The following is a 27,272-nucleotide window of genomic DNA, read 5'->3' on the forward strand; positions in this document are numbered from 1 at the left end:
TAGTAAAGACATCACAACTATGAACTAACACATATGAAATCATGTGGTAACCAAAAAAGTGTTAAACAAATCCAAATACATTTCATATTTGAGATTCTTCAAAGTAGCCACCCTTTGCCTTGATGACAGCTTTGCACACTCTTGGCACTGTCTCAACAAGCTTTATGAGGAATGCTTTTCCAACAGTCTTTAAGGAGTTCCCACATATGCTGAGCACTTGATGGCTGCTTTTTCTTCACTCTGCGGTCCAACTCATCTCAATTGGGTTGAGGTCAGGTGATTATGGAGGCCAGGCCATCTGATGTAGCACTCCATCACTCTCCTTCTTGATCAAATTGTCCTTACGCAGCCTGGAGGTGTGTCTTGGGTCATTGTCCTATTGAAAAACAAATGATAGTCCCACGAAGAACAAACCAGATGGGATGGCGTATCACTGCAGAATGCTGTGGTAGCCATGCAGGTTAAGTGTGCCTTGAATTCTAAATAAATCACTTACAGTGTCACCAGCAAAGCACCTCCACACCATCACACCATCAAGCCTCCTCCTCCATGCTTTACGGTGGGAAGCACACATGTGGAAATCATCCATTCAGCTACTCTGCGTCTCACAAAGCAACAGCGGTTGGAACCAAAATCTCAGTGTGATGTGACAAGGTAGGGTTGATATACAGAAGATAGCCCTATTTGATAAAATACCAAGTCCATATTATGGCAAGAACAGCTCAAATAAGCAAAGAGAAACGACAGTCCATTATTACTTTAAGACATGAAGGTCAGTCAATGCGGAAAATTTCAAGAACTTTGAAAGTTTCTTCAAGTGCAGTTGGACCGCAGAGTGAAGGAAAAGCAGCCAACAAGTGTTCAGCATACAGTATATGGGAACTCCTTCAAGACTGTTGGAAAAGCATTCCAGGTGACTACCTCATGAAGCTGGTAGAGACAATGCCAAGAGTGTGCAAAGCTGTCATCAAGGCATAGGGTGGCTACTTTGAAGAATCTAAAATCTAAAATATATTTTGATTTGTTTAGCACTTTTTTGGTTACTACATGATTCCATATGTGTTATTTCATAGTTTTGATGTCTTCACATCATTCAATGTAGAAAATAGTATAAATAAAGAAAAACCCTTGAATGAGTAGGTGTGTCCAAATATTTGATTGGTACTGTATATTAGACAACGAACTCAATATGCTTTAAAATATACTTTAAAATGTATTACATTCATACAGTTTCTTGACTGTTCAGCTTGCTAATAATCACATTGAAAATTCCCAAAACAATGGATAGAGGACTATTTTGGTAAAATTTTGACAGCAAAGAAATATAACCAATATCCAGTGCGGCCCTCCGGACCTCGTTGAAGACTGAATGTGGCCCCCGGGGTAAAATGAGTTTGACACCCCTGATCTAGAGCATGTAGTGTCACTGCTCTTTGCGCTCTCTTCCCAGATAGCGAGGCTCACATCTGGGCATGGGGAGCAGACAGGAGGTGGGCGACTGGAGCCTCATGACAGGAGGGATCAGAGACTATGATAGATGACAAGGCGTCATGCCGGTCCACTTGACACATCTACAGAGAGCTGTTTCATAAAGATAAGCACTGAGTGCTGGGGAGGGTAAGTGCAGATAAGTGTGTGTGTGTGTGTGTGTGTGTGTGTGTGTGTGTGTGTGTGTGTGTGTGTGTGTGTGTGTGTGTGTGTGTGTGTGTGTGTGTGTGAGGGGGAGTTTAGCACATGTAAGTGTCAGAGAGTAGGCTGCAGGTTGTTCATTCTACTGTATAATTAAAAAAATATATTTTTTTTTATTTAACCTTTATTTAACTAGGCAAGTCAGTTAAGAACAAATTCTTAGTTGTGTACCTGTACATGCATACACACTGGCTTCTAAAGAGGTACCTACATATATATCAGCCACTGAGCACTGTAATCCACACACATCCTCTCAACCGGTGGACAGCAGGCCATTAGAGTATGTGTTTGAATGTTGTTGTCCTTCTGAACAGAAGCTAGGTTTGGGTTTAGACCTGTTCATCCCCCTTAACTCACCTGCACACTTGGTTCTGCTGACCAGGGGGGGTCCAGGCGCCCCTGTGCCTCCCTCCCCTGGCCGGGTTAGTAAAACACTGATACGGTACTCTGTGTCCGGCTCCAGATGCCACACCTTACAATAGAGTAGAGGAGAAACATGTTTTCTTTTATTTAGCAAAGACATGAATTGCATTTAAAATAAAATCAACATTGATGTTTTTGTAATTGAGAGTTATTTAATAACAACCTTTTTTTAAATAAGAACTTGTAATAATTCTTAACAATCAATGATTTTGCACGCAAGCACACACACACACACACACACACACACACACACACTCGCACACACACACACACACACCTTATAAGTGAGCGAGCCCACGCCATGTGTCTCCGACCATGGTGATTGGCTGGCGCGGTACTCGATCTCGCGACGGATCACGGGGCCGTCTCCCACGATGGAGTTGGTGTTGAGTTGGATGATCAGGTAGGTGGGGCCAGCCCGGAGCAGCTGGGGTGGAGCGATGGGGGTGGGGGGCACTGCCAGGGTGAAAGGGGAGAGGGGCGGGTACAGTGTTATACAGAAGAGTTTTGAGTGACTGAGTGAGTGCATGCAAGGGTGTAGTGGAGGGTTAAAAAATGTTTTTATTTTACACATGGTACAGTGTGATGTTGTCATTTACAGTAGTAGAACCTTTTATCTAACACAATATACAGTTAACAAGATAACTGAGACAATGCACTAGTATTACTGTGTCTACAGTTTGTCAACTCCTCGTTTCTATCAGCAATGACATATAATGATAGAAACCCTAATCTATGTAACCCCGCTCATTATAAAAACACCATAGGTTGCTGTCAAATGAACAGAGTGTCACGAATCCCACCGAAGGTGGCTCCCCTGCCTGCTCGGGCGGCGCTCGGCGGTCGTCGTCACCGGCCTACTAGCCGCCGCTGATCCCTTTTTCCTTTTCGTTTGGTATGTCTTATTGTTTGCACCTGTTCCTCATTTGGTTCTCTTGATTTATGGTTATTTAAGCCTGTTTAGCCCGCCCAGGTTTGTGCGGGATTATTTAGCGTCAGAGTGTGTTTTTGTTATTGGATGTGCTGGCGATCGACAAGTGTTATTTTACATGCATTGTCGTGTCTTTGGGGTACCATTAAACTGAAGACATGTTTATCAATTAACTCCCTGTAATTATTATCACGCGATTAAACTGATTAATCGTTTAATTGTAATTAACTAGGAGATTGGGGCACCAAGGAGAATATTCAGATTACAAAGTTATAATTTTCCTAATATAACTTTCCTATATTATAATATAGGCCGATTATCTTCTGGTTTAAATGGTGTATTTTACCTCGCGTTCAGTCTCATTCCAAACGTCGTAAATTGTTGTATCTGCACGAACCCAGTCTTTACTAAAATCATCCATACATCAATTGTCTTAAAATCATTTATTTACTACACTAAGTAATTAACAGAAAACATACAAACAGTAATTATCGTCACAAAGGATTGGTAGAGTAATGTGCCCTAATGGCTAACAGGCATGGCTGGTCTGTTAGACAATGGGTCATAAACGGTCAGCTGAGGAGGTACACAGAGTTCATTAATATTAACAATTGACAATTGAACGCTCACTCATTCGGGAACAATTGCAATCAATACATATTTACGCTCAGTGTGTCGTCGGGATCCTTGTTGGAGCGTCGTTCTGATGGAGAGCTCTCTCTCTCTCTCTCTCTCTCTCTCTCTCTCTCGGTTAGAATGGATCTTTCAAAGCGACATTCATTAATGTCGTTATAGAATGGATGTTTCGTTGGTCTTCGCGTTCGATGATATAATTTACTTAGCTGCAGACTAATAATTAATATCAAAGACTTGCGCTTATTCTGTCAGTATCAATAGTCTAAAAGTTAACCACGTGGTACAGTTCACTTTCAGTAGAGGAATTGGATGGTAAAACCTATTGGCCATGGAGTGGAGGCCTGGTCTGGAGAAATGTAGCTCAGGTTTTTGTGACATTATATGCTAGCTTGAAAAATGGGTGTCTGATTATTTCTGGCTGGGTAGTCTGCTGACATAATCTAATGTTTTGCTTTCGTTGTAAAGCCTTTTTGAAATCGGACAGTGTGGTTAGATTAACGAGAGTCTTGTCTTTAAATAGCTGTAAAATAGTCATATGTTTGAGAAATTGAAGTAATAGCATTTCAAACGTTTTGAAAATCGCGCCACAGGATTCAACTGGCTGTTACGTAGGTGGGACGAATTCGTCCCACCTCGCCCAGAGAGGTTAATACATTTTATACAACCATTATGATGCAAGTCTCAAGCTGAGGCTATTATATAAACAGTTTTATGGTAATATGGCTATATTGTCTCTTCTGAGTATCACAAAATTGTACCAAGCGGACCAGTTCGTAGCTGGATTCTTCACCAATCTTCCATACCTTCTCCAGAACACAAATGTCGCTTGGCTCCCCAATTCTGTGAGTTGGAAGAATTTCCTGTGTCTCTCTATGGGCCATGTGGCCAGAGACTCTCCTGGAATTTTACAACCCTTTCACACAGGGCCTGGGTTGGGGGGAAGGTAGGTTGGGGGATGGTACAAAGGGGAGGGGGTCAACTGTCCTCCCTGTACCAAAAGAGGCCAACGTCATGACAGCATGCTGTGTACCTGTTGTTCTGGGCACTTTGCATTTTTCACGCCGGTTGTGTTGGCGTCGACCGTTTTGTGTTTTATGGAATAAACACAAATTTCCTTACCTCTGCTCTCTGCGCCTGACTCCTACCACCACTCCTAGCAGTTACTGTCAGAATCCCGCACCAGCTATGGAGTCAGCAGGAGCAGCCTCCCCTCCTCTCCCATTGATGGATGAACGGGTCCTCCATCATACCACCATTCTCCACCGAATCGGCTCAGCGATGGATCAGATGATGGAGAGGATGGACCGATGGGAGAGGAGTGGCCTCCCTACCGCATCCCCAGCACAAACTCCCCCCCCACCAGCTACCCCTCCACCGGCGTCCGGACCCGGAGCCTTGCGCCTGGCTCTCCCCAGGGAGTACGATGGAGCGGCGGCTGGGTGCCAGGGGTTCCTGCTACAGTTGGAGTTGTACCTGGCTACCGTTCGTCCGACTCCCTCGGGAGAGGAGAGCGTAAGCGTCCTCGTCTCCTGCTTAACGGGACGTGCCCTGGAGTGGGCCAACGCAGTGTGGTATGGCCCAGACTCGGCAAGGGATCACTACCCCGAGTTCACCTGCCGTTTCCGGGCCGTGTTTGACCACCCAGCAGAGGGCCGGGCGGCGGGTGAACGGCTGTTCCACCTGCGGCAGGAGACGAGGAGCGCACAGGACTTTGCTCTGGAGTTCCGGACCTTGGCTGCTGGAGCGGGGTGGAACGACAGGGCCCTGATGGACCACTATCGGTGTAGCCTCCGGGAGGACGTCCGCCGGGAGCTAGCCTGTCGGGACACTACCCTCTCACTGGATGAACTAATAGACATGTCCATTCGTCTCGACAACCTGCTGGCTGCTTGCGAGCGTCCGGACCGGGCCCTGTTGGTTCCACCTCCAGGTCCTCCAGCTCCCATCCCTATGGAGCTAGGGGGGGCCGCGTCCAGGGGAACCGGAGGAGGAGGCTCCTCCTGTACCCAGTGTGGTTGGAGAGGACACACTACCGACCGGTGCTGGGGGAGCTCCTCTGGGAATCGGGATGGCAGGCGGAGCACTCCTCGTTCACCTCAGGTGAGTAAGCACCAACCTCACCCAGAGCTCCCTGTTGGTCATATGTTCGTTTTAGTAACTTTCCCCTTGTTTTGTCCCTCTTTCCAGCATAAGGCGCTAGTCGATTCAGGCGCAGCTGGAAACTTTATGGATCGTGGGCTCGCATTAAGGCTAGGGATTCCCCTGGTGTCGTTGGACCAACCTTTCCCCGTGCATTCCTTAGATAGCCGACCATTAGGGTCAGGACTGGTCAGGGAGGCCACGGTGCCACTGGACATGGTAACGCAGGGGGATCATGGGGAACGGATTAGTCTCTTCCTCATTGATTCGCCTGCGTTTCCGGTGGTGCTGGGGATTCCCTGGCTGGCCAATCACAATCCTAATATTTCGTGTAGACAGGGGGCTCTCAGAGGGTGGTCAGAGGAGTGCTCAGTCAGGTGTAAGGGAGATTCCATCGGTGCGACGACGGTGGAGAGTCCAGACCAGGTTTCCACTGTGCGCATTCCCTCAGAATATTCCGATTTGGCTATCGCCTTCTGTAAAAAGAGGGCGACCCGATTACCACCTCATCGACGAGGGGATTGCGTGATAAACCTCCAGGTAAACGCTACACTTCCCAGGAGTCACGTGTACCCATTGTCACAGGAGGAAACGTTGGCTATGGAGACATATGTCACGGAATCTCTGAGACAGGGGTACATTCGGCCCTCCATGTCACCCGTCTCCTTGAGTTTCTTTTTCGTGAAGAAAAAGGATGGAGGGCTGCGTCCGTGCATTGATTATCGAGGTCTAAATTCTATCACAGTAGGGTTTAGTTACCCGCTACCTCTCATCGCTACGGCGGTGGAATCATTTCACGGCGCGCGTTTGTTCACGAAACTGGACCTCAGGAGCGCATACAATCTGGTGCGTATCCGGGGAGGAGACGAGTGGAAAACCGCATTCAGTACCACATCGGGCCACTATGAGTACCTCATCATGCCGTACGGGTTAAAGAATGCTCCAGCCATCTTTCAATCCTTTGTTGACGAGATTCTCAGGGACCTGCACGGGCAGGGGGTGGTGGTGTATGTTGATGACATCCTGATCTATTCCGCCACCTGCGCCGCGCATGTCTCCCTGGTGCGCAAGGTGCTTGGGCGACTGCTGGAGAATGACCTGTACGTTAAGGCTGAGAAATGTGAGTTTTTCAAACGAGCCGTTTCCTTCCTGGGGTACCGCATTTCCACCTCGGGGGTGGTGATGGAGGATGACGGCGTTAAAGCCGTGCGTAATTGGCCGACTCCGACCACGGTAAAGGAGGTGCAACGGTTTTTAGGGTTTGCCAATTACTATCGGAGGTTTATCTGGGGCTTTGGTCAAGTTGCTGCTCCCATTACCTCACTGCTGAAGGGGGGTCCGGCGCGCTTGCGCTGGTCAGCAGAGGGGCGAACAGAGCGTTCAGTCGCCTGAAGGAGCTGTTTACCGACGCTCCCGTGCTGGCTCATCCGGACCCCTCTTTGGCATTCATAGTGGAGGTGGACGCGTCCGAGACTGGGGTGGGGGCCGTGCTATCACAGCGCTCGGGCACGCCACCCAAACTCCGCCCGTGCGCCTTCTTTTCTAGGAAGCTCGGGCCGGCGGAGCAGAACTATGACGTGGGGGACCGGGAGTTGTTAGCTGTGGTCAAGGCTCTGAAGGTGTGGAGAGATTGGCTTGAGGGGGCTAAGCACCCTTTCCTCATCTGGACTGACCACCGTAATCTCGAGTACATCCGGGCAGCTAGGAGACTGAATCCGCGTCAGGCCAGGTGGGCCATGTTCTTTACCCGTTTCCGGTTCACGATCTCTTATCGGCCAGGTTCACAGAACACGAAGGCCGACGCACTGTCCCGCCTATATGACACCGAGGAGAGGGCCATCGATCCGGCTCCCATCATTCCAGCGTCGTGCTTGGTAGCTCCGGTGGTATGGGAGTTGGACGCGGAGATCGAGCGGGCGTTACGGTTGGAACCTGCACCATCGCAGTGTCCGGCAGGTGTTCAGTACGTGCCGCTTGGTCTCCGTGATCGATTGATTCGATGGGCCCATAATCTCCCCTCTTCGGGTCACCCTGGGATCGAGAGGACAGTGCGGAACCTGAGGGGAAAGTACTGGTGGCCCACCTTGGGCAAGGACGTGCGGTTGTATGTTTCCTCCTGCTCGGTGTGCGCTCAGAGCAAGGCTCCTCGACACCTGCCTAGAGGGGAATTACACCCCCTCCCCGTTCCACAGCGGCCGTGGTCGCACTTGTCAGTGGACTTCCTCACTGACCTTCCCGTATCTCAGGGGAACACCACTATCCTGGTCGTTGTGGATCGGTTCTCGAAGTCCTGCCATCTCATCCCGTTGCCCGGTCTCCCTACGGCTCTGCAGACTGCGGAGGCCCTGTTTACCCATGTCTTCCGGCACTACGGGGTGCCCGAGGACATTGTTTCTGATCGGGGTCCCCAGTTCATGTCCAGAGTTTGGAGGGCGTTCATGGAACGTTTGGGGGTCTCGGTCAGCCTGACCTCGGGTTTTCACCCCGAAAGTAATGGGCAGGTGGAGAGAGTGAACCAAGAGGTGGGTAGGTTTCTAAGGACGTATTGCCGGGGCTGGCCTAGGGAATGGGCGAGATACGTCCCATGGGCAGAAATAGCCCAAAATTCCCTCCGTCACTCATCGACCAACAGGTCACCGTTCCAGTGCGTGTTGGGCTACCAGCCGGTCCTGGCTCCATGGCACCAGAGCCAGACCGAGGCTCCTGTGGTGGAGGATTGGGTGCAGCGCTCGAAGGACACTTGGAGAGCCGTCCAAGACGCACTCACTAAGGCGAGTGGATCGGGGTCTCTGATCGGGGTCTCACTCACTGCGCTGACCAGCACCGCAGTGAGACCCCTGTGTTTGCACCAGGGGATCGAGTCTGGCTCTCGGCTAGAAACCTGCCCCTCCGCTTGCCCTGCCGGAAGCTGGGCCCACAGTGTGTAGGGCCGTTTAAAGTCCTGAGGAGGATAAACAAGATGTGTTACCGGTTACAACTTCCATCTTACTACCGTATTAACCCCTCGTTTCATGTGTCTCTCCTCAGGCCGGTGGTGGCTGGTCCCATGCAGGAAGGTGAGGTGCCGGAGATTCCTCCACCCCCGCTGGACATTGGGGGGTCCCCGGCGTATAAGATAGCGCCATTCTGGACTCCAGACTTCGGGGGGGGGGGGGGGCCTACAGTACCTCGTCGACTGGGAGGGGTACGGCGCGGAGGAGAGGTGCTGGGTACCTAGGAAGGACATTTTGGACCCCCCACTACTGAGGGAATTCCACCGCCTTCATGGGGATCGCCCTGCGCCTCGTCCTCCGGGTCGCCCTCGAGGCCGGTGGCGGCGCGCTGCGGGAGCCGCGCGTCAGGAGGGGGGTACTGTCACGAATCCCACCGAAGGTGGCTCCCCTGCCTGCTCGGGCGGCGCTCGGCGGTCGTCGTCACCGGCCTACTAGCCGCCGCTGATCCCTTTTTCCTTTTCGTTTGGTATGTCTTATTGTTTGCACCTGTTCCTCATTTGGTTCTCTTGATTTATGGTTATTTAAGCCTGTTTAGCCCGCCCAGGTTTGTGCGGGATTATTTTGCGTCAGAGTGTGTTTTTGTTATTGGATGTGCTGGCGATCGACAAGTGTTATTTTATATGCACGCTGTGTACCTGTTGTTCTGGGCACTTTGCATTTTTCACGCCGGTTGTGTTGGCGTCGACCGTTTTGTGTTTTATGGAATAAACACACATTTCCTTACCTCTGCTCTCTGCGCCTGACTCCTACCACCACTCCTAGCAGTTACTGACACAGAGATACAAATGAAATACAATGATCCATAGTTGTACGGTTGTTTACCAGTGAGACTAATTAAACCAGTACAATACAGACACGTACAGTCCATCATCACTTTGTGAATTTTTACAGAACGCAAAAAAATAAAATGTCAGAATTGCCATAGAATAAGCAATAATTATCTTCTCTTGCACAGAAAAAAAGGGAAGTCAAGGGTTTTTCATGTTTCGTACATTTCTTGTTTTATAATTTCCCTAGTGTTATTTTTGCTCGGCTAGAGCGTTGACTCACACAATCTTTTAATCACTTTCAGATTATGATTTCCGAGAGGCACTTGAAGGGAAGGGAATGTTTAATTTTCACCATAATGAATGTGAATTATTTGCATGAGTGATTGCGTGAGTAAAGCTGCCTGTCCTTTCAGCGTTAGACAAAGAGACATACACACGCACGCGCACGCACGCACGCACGCACACACACACACACGCACACAAACACACACGACCCTCATCAAGCGAGGACACCTCATTACAGCAACATGTAGAGGGAAAAACAATGTTTACACAATGACACAGAGTAAATGACATATAGATGTAAGAATACATTGTTTCCACGTGTTTCCCCTATATACAGGAGAGATATGAGAGACGTTTTGTTAGTTCAGAACATATTTCCTATGTAAACTCGGCAAAAAAAAAACGTCCCTTTTTCAGGACCCTGTCTTTCAAAAATGATTCGCAAAAATCTAAATAACTTCACATATCTTCATTGTAAAGGGTTTAAACACTGTTTCCCATGCTGACTCTGACTCTGAAAAACACCAAAAGAAATATGGCCAGGGTCCCTGCTCATCTGCGTGAACGTGCCTTAGGAATGCTGCAAGGAGGCATGAGGACTGCAGATGTGGCCAGGGCAATAAATTGTAATGTCCGTACTGTGAGACGCCTAAGACAGCGCTACAGGGAGACAGGACGGACAGTTGATTGTCCTCGCCGTGGCAGACCACGTGTAACAACACCTGCACAGGATCAGTACCTCCAAACATCACACCTGTGGAACAGGTACAGGATGGCAACTACATCCTGTACTGCCCGAGTTACACCAGGAACGCACAATCCCTCCATCAGTGCTCAGACTGTCCGCAATAGGCTGAGAGAGGCTGGACTGAGGGCTTGTAGGCCTGTTGTAAGGCAGGTCCTCACCAGACATCACTGGCAACAACGTCGCCTATGGGCACAAACCCATCGTCGCTGGACCAGACAGGACTGGCAAAAAGTGCTCTTGTCTGAAGAGTCGCGGTTTTGTCTCACCAAGGGTGATGTTCGGATTCGCGTTTATCATTGAAGGAATGAGCGTTACACCGAGGTCTATACTCTGGAGCGGGATCGACTTGGAGGTGGAGGGTCCATCATGGTCTGGGGCGATGTGTCACAGCATCATTGGACTGAGCTTGTTGTCATTGCAGGCAATCTCAACGCTGCGTGTTACAGGGAAGACATCCTCCTCCCTCATGTGGTACCCTTCATGCAGGCTCAAACCTGACATGACCCTCCAGCATGACAATGCCACCAGCCATACTGCTCGTTCTGTGGGTGATTTCCTGAAAGACAGGAATGTCAGTGTTCTGCCATGGCCAGCGAAGAGCCCAAATCTCAATCCCATTGAGCACGTCTGGGATCTGTTGGATCGGAGGGTGAGGGCTAGGGCCATTCCCCCCAGAAATGTCCGGGAACTTGCAGGTGCCTTGGTGGAAGAGTGGGGTAACATCTCACAGCAATAACTGGCAAATCTGGTGCAGTCCATGAGGAGATGCACTGCAGTACTTAATGCAGCTGGTGGCCACACCAGATACTGACTGTTACTTTTGATTTTGACCTCCCCTTTGTTCAGGGACACATTATTCCATTTCTGTTAGTCACATGTCTGTGGTAGTTTATGTCTCAGTTGTTGAATCTTGTTATGTTCATACAAATATTTACACATGTTAAGTTTTCTGAAAATAAACGCAGTTGACAGTGAGAGGACGTTTCTTTTTTTGCTGAGTTCATGTGTGTGTGCATTTTAACATGTGTGTTTGTGCGTGTGTGCGTGTGTGTGATTGACTACGGGTGCCAGTGAGTGAGTGCTTGTGTGCATGTCTCACATTCGGAGAAGCTGTTGGAAGTGGTTGGGTGGGAAAGGAGGTAGAACATACTGTATGGAGGAGGGCGCTAAGAGATCCCAGAATGGTAGCTAGGTGTCATGGTGGGTTGGAGGTGTCATTGGGAAGGTGGTGTGTGGTGCTGTGGTACAGGACTCTTTTCAATCAAAACCTGACTATACGGACTGGCCGTACTATACCTCTGACGATGAGCTCGGCAAAGTTAGACACAGCAGCTCCGCGGGTGGACTCTGTGACGCAGCGATACAGGTCCTGCTCCCCTCTCTCAGCCGCCACCTGGAAGGTGGCCATCAGACGCTTGTGGCTCAGACGCTGGATAGAGGATGCAGCCACAACCACACCGTTACGACGCTGCAGACAGAGAGGGAGCGAGAGAAAGTCACGCTAACTGAGCCATACACAGGTGATCATGTTTACCTGCCACCAAAAACACACAGTCACAGAGAGAGAGAGAGTTAGGTTAGCCAAACTGACCTACATAGACTGTGATGTTTATTATACTGTGTGGCCATGAGATATAGCCCTAAATAATGGGATTGTGAGTGGGAAGGAAGGAAGGAAGGAAGGAAGGAAGGAAGGAAGGAAGGAAGGAAGGAAGGAAGGAAGGAAGGAAGGAAGGAAGGAAGGAAGGAAGGAAGGAAGGAAGGAAGGAAGGAAGGAAGGAAGGAAGGAAGGAAGGAAGGAAGGAAGGAAGGAAGGAAGGAAGGAAGGAAGGAAGGAAGGAGAGAGAGAGACAGGGAAACGACGAGAGAGAGATTAGGTATCGTGGGAGGTGGAGATAATGAATCAATTCTAAATATCACAGAGACCATCTTGCCATGGTGGGCTGCTGCACGCAAAGATATACACACACACACAGACAACTAGTGCTAATATGTGATCCCTCGATGCACACGAGCGCTCGGATCAACGAGGGGGACAAGAAATCACAACCCGTCGCCTGTCATATACACACACACACTCAAAGCGTGAAGTTTTTCCAGGTGCAGGCTATACGCTGCTCTGCTCTCAGAATAATGTAAGCAGGATGTTATATAAGCTAGCCCGTCACCCCGTTCTCTCCTGCTTTTCACCAGTAAGTGGCTTCGACAGCTGGAGTTGTGAACTGGTATGGGGGGGGGTGTATTATTGGGTTAAGCATTTCCATAAGCCCATAGCATGCTGGACCACATTTTCATTACTGTAGATTATTGTATGCACAGACACAAGTGTGTGTGTGTTTGTTCAGCTATAAACCACAGTCCCATCACATTTCAATGTACATTCATTCAGTTAAAACAAACAGACAATCCTAAAGCTTGTTACACAAATGAAACATACAGTATTAAACCTGTATGTCTTCCATCTCTCCCCCTCTCTTCCCCTAAGGCCCATATCATACAATAATTATGAGTTTCCGTGGTAACTAATTCATTCAGGATTCCAATTGAACACAAACAAATGTCAACGTTGTCTAAAGATCTAAACAGAATCAGAAATAGAACAAGTACAACTCTCTGACAGAAAGACAAAAGACTGCAAGACCAAAAAAATATTAATTGAATAAGAATTCTTATGCAACAATTTGTTTATTTAAACACACACATGAGAGGGGGAAGTTAAGAGAGAGAGAGAAACTCAGTAGGTCCAGAGAGCCACCTCACAGCAGAGGAGATCAAAGAGAAAGTAGCAATTAGTGTTGAGTAGAGTAACAGAGAGAAACACACACACACAGACAATTCCAGAGTTGAGGAGAGAAAAAGGGAGAAACACATGGTGCTAAGGATCAAACAGCACCCTACACAGCTAATAGAGAAACAGAAGACTATAATGGGTTGAGGAAACATCTTGTTGTTCCTGCTGTTAACCAATCCATTCTAACCTTCATGAGTACAGTGGGTTAGATTCAGAACAAACATTGGAATCTTGTTTGAACTGGGTAAACTGGGAGACGATGTATGGTTCAACATACAGTATGTGTCACGACTTCCTCCGAAGTCGGTCCCTTTCCTTGTTCGGGTGACGTTCGGCGGTTGACGTCACCGGTCTTCTAGCCATCGCCGATCCACCTTTAATTTTTCCATTGGTTTTGTCTTGTCTTCACACACACCTGGTTTCAATTCCATTCATTACATGTTGTGTATTTAACCCTCTGTTCCCCCCATGTCCTTGTCCGGAATTGTTTATTGTAAATGCTTGTGCACGTTTTGCCTGGTGTGTCGGGTTTTGTACGCGTTTATTGATTGTTCTGTTTTCCGGTGGGTTTTTATTATTATACTGAGCCGTTGGAAACACCGTTTTTGCTCTCCTGCTTCTGACTTCTCTGCCGCCAGTACGCACCCCTTACAGTATGTGTATTGTGTACAACATGTGTTCAGTCCAATATGGGTGATATGAGTCATAATACTGTCATGCATCCTTGCAAAAGAGATGTATTTCAACCAGTGTAGACCTGTCCATTACGGCGTGTTTTTGTAATATACAGTGCATTCAGAAAGTATTCAGAACCCTTCCCTTTTCCACATTTTGTTATGTTACAGCCTTATGTTACATTCCAAAATGTATTAAATATATTAATTCCCTCATCATTGTACCCACAATACCCCAGAATGACGAAGCACAAACAGGTTTTAAGACATATTTGCAAATGTATTACAAATAAAAACAGAAATACCTTATAAGTATTCAGACACTTTGCTATGAGACTCAAAATTGAGCTCAGATCCATCCTGTTTCCATTGATTATCTTTGAGATGTTTCTACAACTTGATTTGAGTCCACCTGTGGTAAATTCAATTGATTGGACATGATTTGGAAAGGCACATACCTGTCTATAAGGTCTCACAGTTGACAGTGCATGTCAGAGCAAAAACCAAGCAATAAGGTCGAAAGAATTGTCCAGGGTTGTGTCGAGGCACAGATCTGGGGAAGGGTACCAAAAAATGTCTGCAGCATTGAAGGTACGCAAGAACACAGTGGTCTCCGCAAGAACACACCTACAAGACAAAGTGGCCTCCGTCATTCTTAAATGGAAGAAGTTTGGACCCACCAAGACTCTTCCTAGAGCTGGCCGCCTGGACAAACTGAGTAATCGGGGGGAAGGGCCTTGGTCAGGGAGGTGACCAAGAACCTGATGGTCACTCTGACAGAGCTCCAGAATTCCTCTGTGGAAATGGGAGAACTTTCCAGAAGGACAACCATCTCTGCAGCACTCCACCAATCAGGCTTTTATGGTAGAGTGGCCAGACAGGAGTCACTCCTCAGTAAAAGGCACATGGAAGCCCGCTTGGAGTTTGCCAAAAGGCACCTAAAGAACTCTCAGACCATGAGAAACAAGATCCTCTGGTCTGATGAAACCAAGATTGAATTGGCCTGAATGCCAAATATCACATCTGAAGGAAACCTGGCACCATCCCTACGGTGAAGCATGGTGGTGGCAGAATCATGCTGTGGGGATGTTTTTCAGCAGCAGGGACTGGGAGACTAGTCAGGATCAAGGGAAATATGAATGGAGCAAAGTACAGAGAGATCCTTCATGAAAGCGTGCTCTAGAGTGCACAGAAGCTCAGACTGGGGCGAAGGTTCACCTTCCAACAGGACAACGACCTTAAGCACACAGCAAATACAACGCAAGAGTGGCTTCGAAACAAGTCTCTGAATGTCTGTGAGTGGCCCAGCCAGAGCCCAGACTTGAACCCGATCGAACATCTCTGGAGAGACCTGAATATAGCTGTGCAGCAACGTTCCCCATCCAAATTGACAGAGCTTGAAAGGATTTGCAGAGATGAATGGGAGAAATTCACCAAATACAGGTGTGCCAAGTTTGTAGTGTCATACCCAAGAAGCCTCAATGATGTTATTGCTGCCAAAGGTGCTTCAACAAAGTACTGAGTAAAGGGTCTGAATACTTGTGACATTTTATTTATTTTTTAAATACATATGCAAAAAGTTCTAAAAACCTATTTTTGGTTTGTCATTATGGGGTATTGTGAGTAGATTGATGGGGGGGGGGACAATTTTAATACATTTTAGAATAAGGTTATAATGTAACAAAATGTGGGCAGGTTTTCATGCCCTAACCCATCTGGACAAGAGGAATACCTATGTAAGAATGCTGTTCATTGACTACAGCTCAGCATTTAACACCATAGTGCCCTCCAAACTCGTCATTAAGCTCGAGACCTTGGGTCTCGACCCCGCCCTGTGCAACTGGGTCCTGGACCTTCTGACGGTCTACCCCCAGGGGGTGAGGGTAAGAAACAACATCTCCACCCCGCTGATCCTCAACACTGGGGCCTCACAAGGGTGCATTCTCAGCTCTGTCCTGTACTCCCTGTTCACCCATGACTGCGTGGCCATGCATGCCTCCAACTCAATCATCAAGTTTGCAGACGACATTACAGTGGTAGGCTTGATTACCAACAACGACGAGACGGCCTACAGGGAGGAGGTGAGGGCCCTCGGAGTGTGGTGTCAGGAAAACAACCTCACACTCAATGTCAACAAACAAAGGAGATGATCGGGGACTTCAAGGAAACAGTAGAGGGAGCACAAACTGAAATGGTCCACCCACACAGACAACGTGGTGAAGAAGGCGCAACAGCGCCTCTTCAACCTCAGGAGGCTGAAGAAATTTGGCTTGTCACCGAAAACACTCACAAACTTTTACAGATGCGCAATCGAGAGCATCCTGTCGGGCTGTATCACCGCCTGGTATGGCAACTGCTCCGCCCACAACCGCAAGGCTCTCCAGGGGGTAGTGAGGTCTGCACAACGCATCACTGGAGGGAAACTACCTGCCCTCCAGGACACCTAAACCACCCGATATCACGGGAAGGCCAAAAAGATCATCAAGGACAACAACCACCCGAGCCACTGCCTGTTCACCCTGCTATCATCCAGAAGGCGAGGTCAGTACAGCTGCATCAAAGCTGGGACCGAGAGACTGAAAAACAGCTTCTATCTCAAGGCCATCAGACTGTTAAACAGCCATCCCTAACATTAAGTTGCTGCTGCCAACATACTTACTCAAATATCTAGCCACTTTAATAATTAAAAATTGAATGTAATAAATGTATCACTAGTCACTTTAAACAATGCCACTTTATATAATGTTTACATACCCTACATTACTCATCTCATATGTATATACTGTACTCTATACTATCTACTGCATCTTGCCTATGCCGTTCGGCCATCGCTCATCCATATATGTATATGTACATATTCTTATTCATTCCTTTACACTTGAGTGCATAAGGTAGTTGTTGTGAAATTGTTAGATTACTTGTTAGATATTACTGCATGGTCGGAACTAAAAGCACAAGCATTTCACTACACTCGCATTAACATCTGCTAACCATGTGTATGTGACCAATAACATTTGATTTGATTTGATTTGAAAAAGTTAAAGGATCTGAATACTTTCCGAATGCACTGTATATACAATGAGTATAAAAAAAACATTAAGGACACCTGCTCTTTCCATGACATAGACTAACCAAGTGAATGCAGGTGAAAGCTATGATCCCCTATTGATGTCACTTGTTAAATCCACTTCAATCAGTGTTGATGAAGAGGAGGAGACAGGTTAAAGAAGGATTTTCAAGCCTTGAGACAATTGAGACATGGATTGTGTATGTGTGCTATTCAGATGGTGAATGGGCAAGACAAAAAATGTATGTGCCTTTGAACGGGGTATGGTAGTAGGTGTCAGGCGCACCAGTTTGTGTCAAGAACTGCAACTCTGCTGGGTTTTTCACGCTCAACAGTTTCCCGTGTGTATCAAGAAAGATCCACCAATCAAAGGACATCCAGCAAACTTGACAACTGTGGGAAGCATTGGAGTCAACATGGGCCAGCATCACTGTGAAATGCTAATTAATTGAAATGAGTCAATTAATTAACATAAACACGTTTACCATCTCCTGGTTTCCACACACAGCCTACAAGCCACTGACGCAGCCCTTTGGAACATCTACAATTTGAAAAGTCTAATAAATCCATTTAATATAGCCTACACCATCATAATAAATCAATGATTTATTTTAGACAGGTCTAAAGAAACATGATATGAAGAAAATGTTGTCTATTTCAGAAGAGCATACTCTGAGTTGTCTTTATGTTAGGTCCTGATCTGCTATGCCATTTGGCTGTGGGCTACACAAGTTCATTTAGCAGACAAGATTATCTTAGAATTCTGTGATATTATTTTATAAGAATACAATTGAACACAGCTTGTCAGGGTGTGCGCAACTGGTCGAAGGAAGTCAGGTGCAGGAGAGCAGAGATGAGTGAACAGGCACACTTTATTCAGGCAGAGGAAAACAGCTGGACGCAACTGCGTCACAACACTCCGGCCCAAGGAAAAAAGCGATAGCGCACAAATTACACAAATAGGTACAAATAACAAAACCACGGCTTACAACAATACCCGACGCAAAACCAGCCTGTAGCGTCACACATATAACGAACAAACAATACCACACACAGACATGGGGGAAACAGAGGATATATACACGTAGAGTAATGAGGGGATGTAAACCAGGTGTGCGGGAAAACAAGACAAAACAAATGGAAAATGAAAGGTGGAGCGGCGATGGCTAGAAGACCGGTGACGTCGACCGCCGAACGCTGCCCAAACAAGGAGAGGGACCGACTTCGGCGGGAGTCGTGACACAGCTGAATAAAATAGAAAGGATATTTTCTCCAAATGATTTCCGAGGGAGTGCGGACATGCGGCTATTCTGTGTTGAAATAGGTACTCCTATATGCTTAATTTATATCATTTGTTGGGCTACATGTTTTGATTTCAAATTACATTTTATATACACATATTTAGTAAATGTTACCGCAGGTGTATGCTATTTCCTAGTTCCAACAGTGCAGTAAAATCTAACAACACAAAACGAATCACTCCTGATTCCTGCTTAGAAGCAGGAAAAAAGTGGTCAGATGAAGCAGATGCTAAACTACAGGACTGTTTTGCTAGCACAGACTGGAATATGTTCTGGGATTATTCCGATGGCATTGAGGAGTACACCACATCAGTCACTGGCTTTATCAATAAGTGCATCGAGGAAGTCGTCCCCACAGTGACTGTACATACATACCCCAACCAGAAGCCATGGATTACAGGCAACATTTGCACTGAGCTAAAGGGTAGAGCTGCCGCTTTCAAGGAGAGGGACTCTAACCCGGAAGCTTATAAGAAGTCCCGCTATGCCCTCCGACGAACCATCAAACAGGCAAAGCGTCAATACAGGACTAAGATCGAATCGTCCTACACCGGCTCCGATGCTAGTCGGATGTGGCAGGGCTTGCAAACAATTAATGACAACAAAGGGAAGCACAGCCGAGAGCTGCCCAGTGACATGAGCCTACCAGACGAGCTAAATAACTTCTATGCTCGCTTCGAGGCAAGTAACACGGAAACATGCATGAGAGCATCAGCTGTTCCGGATGACTATGTGATCACACTCTCCACAGCCGATGTGAGTAAGACCTTTAAACAGGTCAACATTCACAAGGCAGCAGGGTAATATGAATTACCAGGACGTGTACTCCGAGCATGCGCTGACCAACTGGCAAGTGTCTTCACTAACATTTTCAATCTCTCCCTGTCTGAGTCTGTAATACCAACATGTTTTAAGCAGACCACCATAGTCCCTGTGCCCAAGAACACAAAGGTAACCTGCCTAAATGAGTACCGACCCATAGCACTCACGTCTGTAGCCATGAAATTATTTTAACGAGAGCTCACAGTCCTCGGGAGCGGCCCGTGTCGGCGGCACTGTGGTATCCTCAAAGCGGGCGAAGAAGGTGTATTCGATCATATTCCCAGTCACCTTCCTGTGGTTAAATACGGTGGTTCGCATTTTCAGTTTTGCACGAATGCTGCCATCTATCAACGGTTTTTGATTTGGGTAGGTTTTAATAATCACAGTGGGAACAACATCGCCTATACACTTCCTGATGAACTCAGTCACCGTGTCAGTGCATACGCCAATTCTTATTCTCAGAGACAACCCAGAACATATCCCAGCCCGCGTGATCAAAACAATCTTGAAGCATGGATTCCAATTGGTCAGACAAGGGTTGAATAGATCTTAGCACGGGTACTTTCTGTTTGAGTTTCTGCCTATAGGAATGGTGGAGCAGAATGGAATCGTGACCTGATTTGCCAAAGGGAGGGCAGGGGAGGGCCTTTTAGCCTGTCCGGAAGGGAGAGTAACAATGGTCAAGAGATTTTGAAGCACGACTACTACAGGCAATGTGTTGATAGAACTTTGGCAGCATTTTCCTCAGATTTGCTTTGTTAAAGTTCCCAGTTACAATAAATGCAGCCTCAGGATATGCTGCTCATGGGCTCTCATGAAGTGTTTGACTTGATTATTTAACACATTTGCATTGATGTCAGAGTGATTGAAGGGACAATATAGTGCTGAGTACCAGGCAGTTAGCAAGTTTGGTAGACTGCAAATGACCATCAGCAGCATCAGAGCTTGGAGAAGCCTAGTTACCGTGACTAAACGGTCATGTGGAATTTGACTGCGGTCATGACTCGTGACCGCCAGTGTGGCAGTAATACAGTCACCGTAACAGCCCTAGGTGTTCATAATGTTTGGTATTTTCGGTGTATACAGTTGAAGTTGGAAGTTTTCATACACTTAGGTTGGAGTCATTAAAACTCGTTTTTCAACCACTCCACAAATTTCTTGTTAACAAACTACAGTTTTGGGAATGACTGCACAAAGTAGGAACTACTTTGTGCATGACTGTCACGCCCTGACCTTAGAGAGCCTTTTCATTTCTCTATTTGGTTAGGTCAGGGTGTGTTTTGGGTGGGCATTCTAGTTTTTCTATTTCTTTGTTGGCCGGGTATGGTTCCCAATCAGAGGCAGCTGTCTATCATTGTCTCTGATTGGGGATCATACGTAGGCAGCCTTTTTCCCACCTTTGTTTGTGGGATCTTGATTTTGTATTGCTGCTGTGTAGCCTGCAGAACTTTACGTTCGTTTTTGTATTTTGTTGTTTTGTCGATGTTTATTTTAATAAAAAGTAAAATGTTTGCCTACTACGCTGCACCTTGGTCCGATCCTTCAATCAACGAGTGTAACAGAAGATCCCACCACCAAAGGACCAAGCAGCGTGGCCAGGAGGAGCAGGGATCCTGGGCCCGGGAGAAAAGGGAGTGGGGGACATCATGGACATGGGAGGAGGTAATGGCAGGGGACAAGACCCAGCCATGGAAGTAGGCGGAGGCAGCGAAGGAGGATCAACGGCGACTCCGAAGTTCACGACCACGACGGAAGCCCGAGAGGCAGCCCCAGAAAAATGTTGGGGGGGGGCACACGGGTTGGTCGGCGAAGCCGAGGGTCAAGTCTGAGAACGAAGAGGAATATTGGGATAGACTGAGCGAGGAGTATTGTGAGATAGTTGAGGGGGGTGATGAGGTAGAGTGGATGCATTGGTGTCTGGAGCAAGACAGTCGCCGTGAGGAGCATGAGACCAGTCAGGCACCATGTTTTGTGGAGATACGCAATGTGTCTCCAGTGCGCATCCACAGCCCGGTGCGTTCTGTGCCAGCTCCTCGCACTTGCCGTGCGAAAGTGAGCATTCAGCCAGGACGGATTGTGCCGGCTCCACACACCAGGCCTCCAGTGCGCCTCCGCAGTCCGGAGCCTCCTGTGAGGGTTCGCAGTCCGAAGCCTCCAGTGACGATCCATGGCCCGGAGCCTCCAGTGACGATCCATGGCCCGGAGCCTCCAGTGATGATCCATGGCCAGGAGCCTCCTGTGACGATCCATGGCCCGGAGCCTCCAGTGACGATCCATGGCCCGGAGCCTCCAGTGACAATCCATGGCCCGGAGCCTCCAGCGACGGTCTGCGGTCCAGAGCCTCCAGTGACGGTCGGCAGTCCAGAGCCTCCAGCGACGGTTCCCAGTCCGGAGCCTCCAGCGACGGTTCCCAGTCCGGAGCCTCCAGCGGGGATTCCCAGTCCGGAGCCTCCAGCGGGGGGGTCCCAGTCCGGAGCCTCCAGTGGGGGGTCCCAGTCCGGAGCCTGCGGCGATCTACGGTCCGGAGTCCCCGGCGGCAATCTCCGTTCCGGAGTCCCCAGCGACGACCTACGGTCCGGTGTCCCCGGCGATGACCCACGGTCCGGAGTCTCCGGCGACGACCCACGGTCCGGAGTCTCCGGCGACGACCCACGGTCCGGAGTCTCCGGCGACGACCCACGGTCCGGAGTCTCCGGCGACGACCCACGGTCCGGAGTCTACGGCGACGATCCACGGTCCAGTTCCTCTGGCGACGATCCATGGTCCGGAGCTTCCGGCGACGATCCCTGCACCAGAGTCGCCACCGAAGATGGCGGATCCGCGAGCGGAGCCGCCACCGAGGCTAGATGCCCACCCGGACCCTCCCCTATAGAGTCAGGTTTTACGGCCGGAGTCCGCACCTTTGGGGGGGGGTACTGTCACGCCCTAACCTTAGAGAGCCTTTTCATTTCTCTATTTGGTTAGGTCAGGGTGTGATTTGGGTGGGCATTCTAGTTTTTCTATTTCTTTGTTGGCCGGGTATGGTTCCCAATCAGAGGCAGCTGTCTATCGTTGTCTCTGATTGGGGATCATACTTAGGCAGCCTTTTTCCCACCTTTGTTTGTGGGATCTTGATTTTGTTTTGCTGCTGTGTAGCCTGCTGAACTTTAAGTTCGTTTTTGTATTTTGTTGTTTTGTCAATGTTCATTTTAATAAAAGTAAAATGTTCGCCTACCATGCACATCCTTCAATCAACAAGCGTAACAATGACACACGTAATATTTCCAACAATTGTTTACAGACAGATTATTTCACTTTAATTCACTGTATCACGATTCCAGTGGGTCAGAAGTACACTAAGTTGACTGTGCCTTTAAACAGCTTGGAAAATTCCACAAAATTATGTCATGGCTTTAGAAGCTTCTCTTAGGCTAATTTACATAATTTGAGTGAATTGGAGGTGTACCTGTGGATATATTTCAAGGCCTACCTTCAAACTCAGTGCCTCTTTGCTTGACATCAAGGGAAAATTCATTAATTAGTACCCGCAAAACACCAGTCTCAACGTCAACAGTGAAGAGGCAACTCCGGGATGCTGGCCTTCTAGGCAGAGTCCAGTGTCTGTGTTCTTTTGCCCATCTTAATCTTTTATTTTTATTGGCCAGTCTGAGATATAGCTTTTTCTTTGCAACTCTGCCTAGAAGGCCAGCATCCCGGAGTCGCCTCTTCACTGTTGATGTTGAGACTGGTGTTTTGCGGGTAATATTTAATGAAGCTGCCAGTTGAGGACGTGTGAGGCGTCTGTTTCTCAAACTAGACACTCTAATGTACTTGTCCTCTTGGTCAGTTGGGCACCGGGGCCTCCCACTCCTCTTTCTATTCTGGTTAGAGCCAGTTTGCGCTGTTCTGTGAAGGAAGTAGTACACAGCGTTGTATGAGATCTTCAGTTTCTTGGCAATTTCTCACATGGAATAGCCTTCATTTCTCAGAACAAGAATAGACTGATGAGTTTCAGAAGAAAGTTCTTTGTTTCTGGCCATTTTGAGCCTGTAATCGAACCAACAAATGCTGATGCTCCAGATACTCAACTAGTCTAAAAAAGGCCAGTTTTATTGATTCTTTAAACAGCACAATAGTTTTCAGGTGTGCTAACATAATTACAAAAGGGTTTTCTAATGATCAATTAGCCTTTTAAAATGATAAACTTGGATAAGCTAACACAACGTGCCATTGGAACACCAGTGATGTTTGCTGATAATGGGCCTCTGTACACCTACATAGATATTTCATAAAAAATATGCCGTTTCCAGCTACAATAGTCACTTACAACATTTACAATGTCTACACGGTATTTCTGATCAATTTGATGTTATTTTAAATGGACAAAAAATGTTATTTTCTTTAAAAAACAAGGGCATTTCTAAGTGACGCAAAACTTTTTGAACGGTAGTATATATAGTCAAATTTAAAATGTCCATACAAGTGTGGTTAATTTGTCTACATTTTACTGTTTCAAAATTATATTGTTCAAAACAAGCTGTAGTTAACTACTGCTCTGCCATCAGCAGCTCCAGGCATTCGGCTGGCCGCCCAGGCTTGGAATCCACTGCCAGCTATTACATTGCTTGCTATTTGGGGCGACTGCAGCACTGATATTGCAGGATTTCATCACATGATTTTCACAGAGCAAAGTGAATGGACTGTCCTGGGGCGTTGAAATGAATGCACAAGTCTTCTAGGTCTGCTCTATCAGGTACTGAACAGATGGCGCTAAAGAGTAAATTACAATGAATAATCATGACAGTCATTGGTTGCCTGAGACCTGAACCAGACAGTCACACCCATCAACAGTCAAAGGACAGAGGGATACACCATCTAAAACATTTATTGCAGATCTGGTAGGACCAACAAACAAAAAACATTGTGCCCAATTTTGAACACTGCCATTATATGCTAGCTACTGGACACAAGCTACCGGCAAACTAGCATACCAGTAGCTTGCCTGCCAATCAAGTCTTAGTAAAGTTACTGGCGAGCTCATCATGCTTGTGACATTATGCTAGCTAGCTATCCCCAGTTAGATCATTTGTTTCACTTGTCACTTGTGTGATTGTTGTGTTTTCCCTGTGCTTGTGTCCCCGATGCACTCGGGAGCTGGCTGCGTGCTCCTCGTTCTCAAAATATAACTTTTGGTCATCAAAACAGTCAAAACATCAAAACAGTGGCAACAGTGGTGATTCTATTTTTATATGCAAAAGTGAAATCGGTCTATCTATGCTGTCATTCAAATGCACAGATCACTTTATATATTGTCTCAACGAAACAACCGTTCTGTGTGTGGGCCTGGTTGTGTGTGAGACTGTGTTTGTGTCTCTCTGTATCTGTGTCAGAAAACTACAACGAGGATAAAAAAAATAGTTAGGTTTGGATACAAAATACTTCAATACAGAAGAAAGGAAGAGGAGGAGAGGAGATGGAAAGAAAAAGGAGGAAATCACAGGGGACGGAACACTATGAACACAGAGATCTAATTAGCAAAGCGTCTTGCGTCCTTCTTTCCTCGTCTAACATTTCAATAGCACTTAGTACAAGTACAAGCTTCAAGGATACAGAGAGAAAGTGGAGGTTTTCTGACAACTAATATTAGCTTGAATTCATGCAGCAGATATTGAAACCTTTCTGAGTTTTGAGTGATTACTTTATGGAGGAATATGACTAACTATCAGCTAGCAAATCAAAAAGCCACATAAACAGCCGATGCCATTAATTAGTTACAGCTAGTCTATATGCAAGGACTCGGCCCTCTGTGTTTGATGATGTCATTATGCTGGGTCTATCTTTAATCCGCTGAAGTACTCATATATATCAGACCTCGTAGAAAGAACAGTGCTCTTATTAAGCTGGAATCATTAATGGTGAAACAGCCACGTCCGTTTGGGAAATTACAACAACAAAGAAGTCATTGCAAACAACGAACATTGTTTTGTTCCCTCTGACATCATTATACACGCAGTAGAACCGCAGCATGTGTACTGCCAAAAAACTATTCCCACGATGCACAAAGCTCCCCAGCTCTGCTTCGTCAACAAAGCCAGAAGAATAGCATAAGACCAGGGCAATCAGTCTGTACTCTCTCCTCCAGCAGGAACACCTCTTTTTATATGGTCTTTCCGGTGGCCATGCCCGCAAGCATGTACGTACATACGCAGACATATACATTACCTCCAGTAGGAAGGGTTCTGTCTCTGTAGTTTTGCCTGTGGCGACACACTGGAAGGTGGCATTCTGCCCTGCATTGACCTCCACATCCCCCAGCCGAGAGAAGTGGGGAACCTTGTCTGTATAGAGAAATAAAGAGAGAGAGATCCTCTGTGATACTGATGCACTGACAGTTCATTACTATCATATTAATACACACTCATGCACACATTAGGAACACAGTCAACACACACAGAGGACGAGGGCATCAGTGCAGCACAGCTCTCCAAGCCTTGCCTGTGGGCTGTGACTTCACGAAGACACTGGCTGCTCGACTAAACTTAGTTTCCCCTCTCAGAGTTCTGCAGTATGTGAGAAGACTTTCCCTCTCTGTGCACAGACATCAGTGCCTGCAGTACAACTGTAGGCATTGCTCTTATGGAAGTACATGTACAGTACACTTATAAGAATAGCTATACATTTTTTCTTTCAGACAGATGAACATCTTTATCAACATATCACTTCAGCGTTATTGTCATGACTCCCGCCGAAGTCGGCCCCTCTCCTTGTTCGGGCGGCGTTCGGCGGTCGACGTCACCGGCTTACTAGTTGCCACCGATTGATGTTTCACTGTTCGTTTGGTTTTGTCTTTATTGTGTACACCTGTTTTTGATTTCCCTAATTATGTTCATTATTTAACCCTCTGCATTTCCTGTTTGTCTTGTCGGTGATTGTTTCCTGTTTTGTGTTGTTGGAGGGGTTGTTCCCCAATTCTGTATTTTTGGATTTGGAAGAAGTTTTATTATGAATTTTAGTAAACACGTATTTGTTTACACTCATTCCATGTGTCCTGCGCCTGACTCCGACACTTCTTCTAACTAGCATTACAGAATCACCGACCAGCATAATGGAGTCAGCAGGAGCAGCTAGCCCTCCTATTCCAGTAAAGGAGCGCGTCCAGCAGCACGCGATAATATTACAGAGTCTCGGGACAGCCATGGATCGCGTGATGCAGACTATGAAGAGAATTGAAAGAAGAGGAGTTCCCTTCAACCCAGCTATTCCACCACCACCAGCACCTCATCATACACCCATACCCACCCATCCGTTGTCAGTATCCAGTAGGATTCGGCTCTCGCTCCCGGGAGCGTATGACGGAACAGCTGCCGGGTGCCAGGGGTTCCTACTCCAGCTGGAGCTCTACCTGGCGGCTGTCCAGCCGGCACCCTCGGGATGCGAGAGAGTGAGTGCACTCATCTCCTGTCTGACTGGTAAAGCCCTGGAGTGGGCCAACGCCATCTGGGGAGAGGAAGACCCGACTCTGGATAATTACGAGGACTTCTCCCGCCGCTTTCGGGCAGTATTTGATCATCCACCAGAAGGAAGAGCGGCAGGAGAGCGCTTGTTACATTTAAGACAGGGGATGAGGAGCGCTCAGGAGTTTGCGCTGGACTTTAGAACTCTGGCGGCGGGTGCGTGATGGAATGACCGGGCCCTGATTGACCACTACAGGTGTGGTTTGCGAGAGGACGTTCGTAAGGAGTTACCCTGCAGGGACACCACCCTCCACCTGGATCAGATGGTGGACTTATCAATCCAGCTGGATAACCTGCTGGCCTCCTGCGGATGTCCGGATCGGGGTCCGTTGGTTCCATCCCCCAGCCCCTTAGACCCAACACCTATGGAGTTGGGAAGGGCTGGTACTAGGGAGACTGGAGGGGGAACCATTCCATGCACTAGAGGTGACCGCAGAGGGCACACTGCTGTTCGGTGCTGGGGAGGTTTTCCAGGTAGTCGAGGTGGCAGGCGGAACACTGGTGGTTCAT

At 47.5% G+C, this 27,272-nt stretch overlaps 1 protein-coding gene across 10 annotated transcripts in view; it reads right to left on the reverse strand.

Moving 5' to 3' along the window:
• The window catches only part of LOC106570261 (receptor-type tyrosine-protein phosphatase U), a 324,730-nt gene that overhangs the window by 98,488 nt on the left and 198,970 nt on the right, over positions 1–27,272 (reverse strand). For all 10 annotated transcript variants that reach the window (XM_014142386.2, XM_014142381.2, XM_014142385.2 and 7 more), the window contains exons 5-8: positions 25,471–25,586; positions 11,911–12,082; positions 2,390–2,568; positions 2,047–2,161 (exon numbers count right to left, since the gene is read on the reverse strand). In XM_014142386.2, the coding sequence (XP_013997861.1) occupies positions 2,047–2,161; positions 2,390–2,568; positions 11,911–12,082; positions 25,471–25,586 (582 nt within the window). The remainder of the gene's footprint in view (positions 1–2,046; positions 2,162–2,389; positions 2,569–11,910; positions 12,083–25,470; positions 25,587–27,272) is intronic.

The sequence above is a fragment of the Salmo salar genome, chromosome ssa14 (assembly GCF_905237065.1).
Source record: "Salmo salar chromosome ssa14, Ssal_v3.1, whole genome shotgun sequence".
Lineage (NCBI taxonomy): Eukaryota > Metazoa > Chordata > Actinopteri > Salmoniformes > Salmonidae > Salmo > Salmo salar.